Source organism: Scyliorhinus canicula, chromosome 11 (genome assembly GCF_902713615.1).
Source record: "Scyliorhinus canicula chromosome 11, sScyCan1.1, whole genome shotgun sequence".
Lineage (NCBI taxonomy): Eukaryota > Metazoa > Chordata > Chondrichthyes > Carcharhiniformes > Scyliorhinidae > Scyliorhinus > Scyliorhinus canicula.
Genome location: NC_052156.1, coordinates 102,895,180 through 102,905,093, shown reverse-complemented (window position 1 = coordinate 102,905,093; position 9,914 = coordinate 102,895,180). Strand labels below are relative to the sequence as shown.

At 52.7% G+C, this 9,914-nt stretch overlaps 1 protein-coding gene across 1 annotated transcript in view; it reads left to right on the top strand.

The window, feature by feature from the left end:
* The first annotated feature begins 4,353 nt into the window (after positions 1 to 4,353).
* metap2a (methionyl aminopeptidase 2a) overlaps positions 4,354 to 9,914 on the top strand; it is a 28,572-nt gene continuing 23,011 nt past the window's right edge. The window contains exon 1 of the mRNA XM_038812204.1: positions 4,354 to 4,481. Coding sequence (XP_038668132.1) covers positions 4,354 to 4,481 — 128 coding nt within the window. The remainder of the gene's footprint in view (positions 4,482 to 9,914) is intronic.

The window sequence follows — 9,914 nt, the reverse complement described above, 5'->3', positions numbered from 1 at the left end:
AGTCTGGTGAAATTATGTTTGTGAAGAGTCCCCCAGTCCCTGGCCACCTGCACCCCCAGGTACCTAAAGCTCTCCCCTGCCCGCCTAAGCGGGAGCCTACCAATTCCTTCCTCCTGTTCTCCAGGGTGCACCACAAACACCTCACTCTTGCCTAAATTTAGTTTATAACCTGAAAAGGTCCCAAACTCAGCTAGCAGTTCCATCACCCCCGGCATCCCTCCCACCGGGTCTGCCACATACAGTAACAGGTCATCGGCATACGACACCCTATGTTCCTCCCCACCCCGCACCAAACCTCTCCACCTCCCTGAATCCCTCAACGCCATCGCCAGCGGCTCGATTGCTAGTGCAAACAACAAGGGGGACAGGGGGCAACCCTGCCTGGTCCCTCAGTAAAGCCGGAAGTACTCCGACCTCCTCCCATTCGTGGCCACGCACGCCATCGGGGCCTCATATAGCAGCCTTACCCATCTAATGAACCCTTCACCAAATCCAAACCTCCCCAACACCTCCCATAAGTACCCCCACTCCACTCTATCGAAGGTTTTCTCCGCATCCAGCGCCACCACTATCTCTGCCTCCCCCTCAATCGCCGGCATCATGATGACATTCAACAATCTCCCCACATTCGTGTTCAGCTGCCTTCCCTTCACAAAACCTGTCTGGTCCTCGTGCACAACCCCTGGCACACAGTCCACTATCCTGGTGGCCAGGATTTTTGCCAGTACCTTGGCATCTACGTTGAGGAGAGATATGGGCCTGTATGAACCACACTGCTGGAGGTCCTTGTCCCTCTTTAAAATTAACGAGATCAGCGCTCGCGACATCGTCGGGGGCAAAGTCCCCCCTTCCCATTCTTCATTAAGTGTCCGCACCAGCAAGGGGCCCACTAGGTCCACAAACGTTTTATAAAATTCCACCGGGATTCTCAGCTATCTCTTTGACGACACTGGGGTGTAGTCCATCCGGTGCAGGTGACTTATCCACCTTCAGATCTTTCATTTTCCCCAGAACCTTCTCCTTAGGGATGGCCACTGCACTCACCTCTGCCCCCTGATTCTCCTGGAGCTCTGGCATCCCACTGGTGTCTTCCACCGTGAAGACTGATGCAAAGTAACTATTCAGTTCATCTGACATTTATTTATTTCCTATTATTACTTCTCCAGCCATGTTTTCCAGCGGTCCAATGTCTATTTTTGCCTCTCACTTACCTTTTATATATTGAAAGAAACTCTTCCTATCTTCTTTTATATTACTAGCTAATTTATACTCATATTTCAACTTCGCTCCCCTTATTGCTTTTTTAGTTGTCCTCTGCTCGCTTTTAAATGATTCCCAATCCTCTGGCTTCCCACTAATCCTTGCCACTCTGTATGCTTTTTCTTTTGCTTTTAAGCCGTCCTTGACTTCCCTCGTCAACCATGGATGCCTTCTCCTGCCCTTAACATGTTTCCTCCTTCTCGGGATGAATTTCTGCTGTACCTCCCGAATAACCCCCCAAAACTCCTGCCATTACTGTTTCACTGTCTTCCTTGCTAGGATCCTTTTCCAATTAACTCTGGCCATATGGAAATGTCATTTGAAGGCCAATGAACCTAGAATGCTGTAGAAACATGACAGCACTCCTCCCTCAATCAACCTCCTTCCCATTCCTGCACTCCGATTTCTCCTCCCACTTGTTCTGACACCAGACCCGCGATATCTGCCCACATTTACCGGGATGCATCTCCCCTATCAGAGCCATGTGGGGGTGTGGGAGGGGGTTGGGGGGGTTTGGTGAGGTGGTGTCAGGAGTTGCAGAAGGGTCACAGTAAAGTTATTCTGTACTGAGACCAAGGCAGATATCTGCCAAGATGCAACTGGCCCTGCTAATACCGAGTAGTTCATGCACTGTTCCAGGAAATACACTTAAAAGATATCTCTGTGCAATAGATGCTGATGACACCTTGAACTTCCTGAACCCTTTTCCAGAAAGTAATGACACTGAGCATTCTCTCCTCTGCATTCCCCAGCTTTGGCAGGCTAGCTGACACTTCTGACATATATGTTGGCTGACTACAATTTGATATGCTCCCAAATTGATCGTTCATGTTATTCATCACTACTTCTCTGTTTGGAAACTTGAGTAGATACTGATAGATCACAGCTGCATGGATTTGTGAGGCTGTCACTGTTAGTAACAACACACCCCACCACCACTGCACCCAGCCCCCATCAGCATGTGGACTGCTCAATCACCCAGTCTAGGGTATTCTAACCCTCAGGATGGCCAGGAGACGACTGGAATTGCTCTCAAACTCCCGGCGACTATTGAAATCAGTCCAGGAGTATTGAATTGGAAAATCAGATTAATTGATTAGCTTCCGGCACCCCAGATTTAATTTAACTGAATGGCAGTACTTCCTGCACAGGTGCAGCCGGCATGGTGACATAAGTCGCGCCATTCTCCGGCCTCGCTGTGCTTTTGCTCGAGCGAAATGAGGGGAGGAGGGAGAATAACAGGAGAGGCCGAAAATGTGAATGGCGCAGGTGCCGAACAGTTTGCGATGCAACTAACCCGCTCCCGTAGGCAAAATTGGGATCTCACGTAGCGTGGCGAGAAACCAATTGTCACCTCTTAAGCCCTATTTCTGTACAATTAACGAGAGCCACCCCATATCCAACAGCCTCCCGTGATTCACTGACCTCCCCAGCAAGTGGTCATGCTGGCGCCAATTAGCAATCCTTTTTAAAAATGTGAACCTGGCACCCTTGACTGGGGTGAGGGGTGAGGCATCCTCTGCAGGGGTGGACTGCCATGGGAGGGCAGGGGGAGGCGCTGGGGGGGAGGGCAACCGCACACAGCACCACCATGCCAATCCCTGAAATGTGCATACTCGCTCCGGGGGCAACCCTTGTCCCTGCCCGTCTGCCCCACCGACCAACCAGAACACCCCACTGACTGCCAAGGCCTCTGGCCGTGTGGCTGAAGGCTATTGCTAATAGGGAATTGGCAATCGAGGTTAAGTGAGCACTTCACACAACCCAAGTGGATTCATATGGGTGGGCAGACCATGTAGCATGTGGGAATCATTACCTAGCATCCCAATTAGACCGCAATGCCTGGACACTGCCTGAACACTGCAGGAGGCAACACAACACACGCAGAAGCCAACATCCAAACACCTCGGACATGGGCCCCGGGGAGGGGTCCAGCAGCCGGTCTAGGTGACATTATGAGCGCGTGTCTGGAGAACAGGGTCTGGGGTCCGTTGAGGGGGGTCCGCTCTGGCCGGGAGTGCGTGGGCAGTGCGTTCCGGGCGTGGGGGAGGGGGGATCAATGGGGGAATGGAGGGTCCCTGGGTGGGAGCCACCGCTGTTTGTCAGTGAACATCCTCACCCAATTCCTTACCGATATTGAACGCTACGAATGGTATTTAGGTGCCCTAGTCGTGCTGCTGGTAGCACGGGCGGCCAAGTGTTGGAGACGGCGGCAGCAGCAGAGTCTGCAGAGGCCCACGGCGGTAGCCCATGTGCTGGGCCCGGCTCCACACCCTGAGGACCCTGCTGCCATCAGGCCAGGGTGAGACCCAGAGGGGGAGGCCCGCAACGGCCGTCGCTGGTCATTTGAGCAGATGACGAACAGCGCGTGCTACAAGAGGCCCAGCCTCAACAAGAAGACAGTACGGCACCTGTGCCATGTCCTCGCTGACTTGGCACCTCATGGAGGAGGAGGAGGACACCCGCTCCTGCTGGCCATCAAGGTTATTGCAGGTTTGAACTTTCATGCCTCAGAATCATTCCAGGGCTCGAGCTGGGACATGTGTGGCATCTCACAGGCCACAGCCCACAGGTGCATCCGACAGGTCATGGATGCCCTGTTTCACTGGGTGGAAAAATACATCAACTTTGATGTGGACCAAGCCCAGCAAAATGCCCGATCAGCAGGATTCTCCGCAATTGCCAGGATGCCCCAGGTCCAGGGGCTGATAGACTGCACGCATGTAACCTTGCGCTCACCAGGCCATCTGGGAGTGCCCTGTGTTAACAGGAAGAGGTTCCACTCCCTCATGTGTGACCATCACATGGAGATCACGCACATGCGTGCACGCTTCCCAGGGAATGTCCACGACAGCTACATCCTGGGGCAGTTGGTCTTCCCCGGCCTCTTCGAGGGCCATCCCAGGATGGGCGGTGTGCTCTTGGGGAATAAGAGGTACCCGCTGAGGACCTGACTAATGACAGCAGTACGGAGCTGTCATTGAGCGGTGCATCGGTATGCTCCGGTGTGTCCTGCAGTAAACCGCCCGGAGGGTCGCCCGCTTTGTGGTGCTCTGCAGTGACCTCCACAAACTGGCACAGCAGCGAGGCGACATGTTGGAGGTTGGGGATGAGGAACATGTGTCCATCAATGAGGATGATGAAGTGGCACCAGATCAGCAGGGGCTGGGGGACGATCCCAGGGACGAACCGGAGGCTGCAGAACAGGCGGCAAAGATCCGGCAAGCCTGGAGGACCAGGAAGGCCCACATACTTGCCCGCTTCACATAGCATGTGGCCTGGTCTGTCATCGATACCTTACCCACTCCCACACTCCCACGGTCTGTGTTACATCACTGCAGGATGCCGGTACTATGTCAGCACCGTCAGCAAGTCACTGTTGAAGGCAGGGGGGTGCTGATAACCTGCAGAGGTTATCTCCATCTATGCCCTAGTATGACCCTGCCTCTCTGCTGAGTGCTCGCTCACACCCATCACCTGAACGCAGTGTGCCAGGGGAGGAGGGGTGGGGGGTTTCTGCAGGTCGGCTCGCGTTGCGGAAGAAAGCGACAGAGGTATCATACAGGTTGTGCTCAAGGGTATTTAATGTGTCACAGGTGTCCAACAATTCCCCACTCTCCCCACCACCCCCTGAACACACTTCAGAAACACTCTCCCTGTGCCCTTTACACTGTTACTACCCCAGTATGTATTAGAAGAATGGACATCCCAATTATCGCTGTTCTGCAGTTTTGCACCTTTGGTAAATTCCCTATAAATCTGTTCCTCATTATACAGTCATAGAGTATTACAGCACAGAAAGAGGCCCTTCGGTCAATTGAGTCTGTTCTGGCCAGCAAGCGCCTATCTATTCTAATCCCATTTTCCAGCACTTGGTCTGTAGCCTTGTATGCAATGGCGTTTCAAGTGCTCATCTAAGCACTTGTTAAATATTGTGAGGGTTCCTGCCTCTACCACTCTTTAAGGCAAAGGTTTTCCTCAAATACCCTCTAAGTCTCTGCCCCTTACTATAAATCTATGCCACCTGGTTATCAATCCTCAACTAATAGCTTCTTCCTATGTACCGTATCCTTCATAATTTTGTACACCTCAATCAAGTCCCCCCTCAGCCTTCTCTGTCTAAGGAGAACAATCCCAGCCCATCCAGTGTCTCTTGATAGCTCAAATGCTCCAGCCTAGGCAACATCCTGCTGAATCACCTCTGCACTTATTCGAGTGCAATCACTTCCTTCCCATAGTGTGGTGACCAGAACTGCACACAGTGACCTATAAATACACCCAGCAGTGTAATGGCACCTCTGTTCTTTCTTAGCTCTAACAAAATGCATTCAAGCCTTGAGGACATCCTCTCCCTCAACAGTTCAATCAATCACCCTCTTTGTTCCTTCCCTACTGATCTCAAACAACTTGTATCCAGTAACACTTAGAGACCATCCTGTTGTTTTCTGAGCCAGGTCTCCATTTCTGTCATGGGGTTATATTCCCAAGTGGTTGTTTTGCACCTGCAGCTCACTAATCTTATTTACCATGCTTCATGCATTTGCGAACATGCACTGTAAACCAAATTTTGGATTAAAAAAAATATAGGGCGGGATTCTCCGTTGCCCCACGCCGAGATTGGTAACGGCGATCGGGCGGAACAGGTGGAGAATAGCTCCTGCCGCCGAAATCGCAGCAGGCGCCGGTTTGACACTGGGTCGTGATGCTCCGTCCCCTCAAAATCGGCGCCATGACGCCGCACGCAGTTGCAACACTGTTCACATCTAATTAATGGCTCACCCACGGTGCTCTACCTTCGATGGGCTGAGTTCCCAGAGCGCAGTCCACGTGTGGTCTCAACAGTCGTGAACCTGGCGTGGTGGCTGCGGGGAGAGAGGGCGTATGGACAGGGTCCAGCACCGCCATATTTTGTTGACAGTCATGCGCTGGCGGAGAACTTCTGCCAGGGCTGGAGGGAGCAGCGGGGGATGGCCAGGAGGTGGGCTGATGGAGACACAATCCAGCACAACCAGCGCCATCATTTCGGGCGCGACCGGTGCGAGTGTGGGGGGTGGTATAAGTATACGCGTGGCTGCAACTTGTCAGCTCTTCGCGTGTCCATCACGGAGCCGGCGATTCCCCCACTGTTTTTCGCATGTTCTGCGTGTGATCCATGGAGTGCGGGTGCTAGCCCCTCAACGGTAGCAGAATTGGCGCGGGTGTGGTGCCGTTTCTTCCATCATGGAACTCCACCGATCCTCCGTTGGCGTCAGTACTTAGCCGCAGGAACGGAGAATCCAGCCCATATTCTTTCATGGGATGTGGGCGTTAGGCTGGCCCAGCTTGTGTTGCCCATTCTTAATTGACCCTGAATTGGGTGGTGTTCTAGGCCATTTCAGAGGAGCAGTTAAAAGTCAACCATATTGGTTTAGCATACTGGGCTAAATCGCTGGCTTTTAAAGCAGACCAAGCAGGCCAGCAACACGGTTCAATTCCCGTACCAGCCTCCCCGAACAGGCGCCGGAATGTGGCAACTACTGGCTTTTCACAGTAACTTCATTTGAAGCCTACTCGTAATAAGCGATTTTCATTTCATTTTTCATTTTCATATTGCTGTGGGTCTGGAGTCACCTGCATATCAGACTAGGTAAGAATGGCTCTGAAGAAGAGTCTCGAAACATTAACTCTGTTTCTCTTGGACTTCCGGTGGCGGCTAAGAAGGAGTAAGTCGCACATTTGGTGACTCCCGCTCGGGTCGGACTTTTGGACCATTTCCCCCATTTTTTACCGGACTTGATTTGGAAAATCGGTGATAGAGGCAATTGTGAACTGAATTCCCACATCAGTGCATGGAGAGGCGGACTAGAAGTTCTCTCAAAGGCAGAAACAGACGGGCTTGGGTTGAAGCTGCAGTGAGAGAAAGCATGGCGGGTGACCGGAGTCCTGGCTTGTCGACCCAGCGGTCAACGGAGCAGCTGATGCAAGTTATCCAGGAGGGCTTCGCCAAGCAGAAGCAGGACTGCTTGGATCCGATTAAAGAGTCAATTGCGCGGCTGGAGCTAAGATTGGACGCCCAAGATCGGGCGATCCAGAAAGTAGAGAAAGTTGACCAGGAGGAACATCAAGCTGCAGTGGATTTGGAGGTGGGGATGCTGAGAGACCAGCAGAAAAGGCTCCTGAAGAAGGTGGAGGACCTAGAGAATAGGTCCCGCTGGCAGAACTTGAGAATCGTTGGGCTCCCGGAGGGGTCCAAAGGAGCGGACGCTGAGGCATACATCGCAGATATGTTTGAGAAGCTGCTGGGGGATGGGGCAATCTCCCGACCCTTGGAGGTGGACAGGGCTCACAGAGCGCTTGCGAGGAAGCCGCGAATGGGAGACCCCCCCGAAGGCAATGGTGGTGAGATTCCACAGGTATTTGGATAAGGAGTGTATTTTACAGTGGGCCAAGCAGACACAGAGCTGTAAATGGGAGAACAGTATCCTGCGGATCTATCAGGACCTGAGTGCGGAGGTGACCAGGAGAAGAGCGGGGTTCAACCACATCGCCCCTTTTTGAGAAAAAGGTGAAGTTCAGACTGCTGTATCCGACCCGTCTCTGGGTCACGTACGAGGAGCAACACTTTTATTTCGAGTCGCCTGAGGAAGTGCTGGACTTCGCAAAAATGAAAGGGCTGGTGGCAGACTGAGATCTTTGAACTTTGCTGCAACGTTCATGCTTAAAAAAGTTTCTCGTTTTTCATTCTGTGGATGTTATTTGTAATGCCTTCTGGATTGATTTGGGGCCAGTTGCAGAGCTGATTGAGTTAAAGTTTGCATTTGAACTGTTGTGGGGTGGAGGTTTGTTTATTAGATGCTGGATCTTTTACTTGATCTTTTCTTTGTTTGGTGTTTTTGTTTGTCGGGCAATTGTGCTGGGATTGTCTTTCATTTGAATATGTTTTTTTAACCGGGGGCGAGGGGTAACAATAGGTGGGAGAATGTCTGGAGCCAGGGGCGGGGCCACAAAGCTAGCTGGGCGGGCTAGCTCACAGAAGCGCAGTGGGGATGAGCAAAAGTTAGGCTTATCGAAGGGATCGATTTACTTTGTGCTGTTACTGTGGGGGGGGGGGGGGGGGGGGGGTGAAATGTTCTGCTGACGAGGGCAAGAGAGGAGGTCGGGGCAAAGGCTGCCTGAGAACGGGCCGGCGGAGGCTGGCCCAAGAGAGGGGATGGCTGATCGGCGAAAGGGGGGGGGGGGGCGATGAGCCCCACAACTAGGCTGATCACCTGGAATGTACGAGGGCTAAATGGGCCGGTCAAAAGGGCACGCGTGTTTGTGCATTTGAGGGGACTGAAGGTGGATGTGGTAATGCAACAGGAGACGCCCGAGTAGCTGACCAGATTAGATTAAGGAAGGGATGGGTTGGACAGGTTTTTCACTCGGGACTGGACTGGAAGACTAAAGGGGTCGCGATCCTGATCAACAAGCGGGTGGTGTTTGAGGCGGGAAAAATAGTTTTGGATGTGGTAGGCTGGTACATTATGGTCAGTGGGAAATTGGAGGGGGTGTAGGTGGTACTAGTAAATGTATATGCATCAAATTAGGACGATGTGGAGTTTATAAAGAGGATGCTGGGGAAGATACCGGACCTGGACTCGCACAGGTTGGTCATGGGAGGGGACTTCAATACAGTTATGGACCCTGGTTTAGACCGGTCAAGCTCAAAAACGGGCAGGGTGCCAGCAATGGCAAAGGAACTAAAAGGGTTCTTGGAGCAGATGGGGGCGGGGGGGTGGAGATTTAGGCAGCCGAGAGTGAAGGAGTTCTCCTTCTACTCTCACGTGCATAGTGTACTCCTGGATTGATATTTCATTTTGGGCAGGGCTCTACTGACGGGGGTGGTGGACACAGGGTACTCGGTGATCACAATCTCAGACCATGCCCCGCACTGGGACGACCTACAGGTTAGTAAAGACAGTAACCAGCACCCGCACTGGAGGTTAGACGTGGGTCTTTTAGCTGACTAAGAGGTGTGCGGGCGGCTGAGGAAATGTATTCAGAACTACCTGGAAGTCAACAACACGGGGGAAGTTTCAGCAGCGGTGGTCTGGGAGTCATTGAAGGCGGTGGTAGAGGGGAGCTGATCTCGATTGGGGCCCACGGGGAGTAGGCAGACAGAGCAGAGATGGACCGACTGGTTAAGGAGACGCTACAGGTCGATAGGAGATATGCGGAGACCCCAGAGGCAGGGCTTTTAAGGGAACGGCGGAGGCTACAGGCGGAGTTTGGCTTGTTAACCGCATGGAGGGCGGTAGAGCAGCTGAGAAAGGCGAGGGGGCAATTTATGAGCATGGAGAGAAGGCCAGCAGAATGCTTGCACAGCATCTTAGAAAGAGGAAGGCATCCAGGGAGATAGGGAAACTAAATGACGGAGTAGGGAACCTGGTTGGAGATTCAGCAGGGGTGAATAAGGCGTTCAAGGAGTTTTATAGTAGGCTGTACCGGAGGGGGTGAGGCACTTCCTCGGGGGGGGGGGGGGCTGAATTTCCCGAAGGTGGAAGGGAGCTGGTAGAAGGGCTGGGGGCCCCGATCGGGATGGAAGAAATAGCGGAGGGTCTGAAGGCCATGCAGCCAGGTAAAGCCCCAGGGCCGGACAGGTACCCAGTGGAGTTTTATAAAAAGTTCTCTGAGAT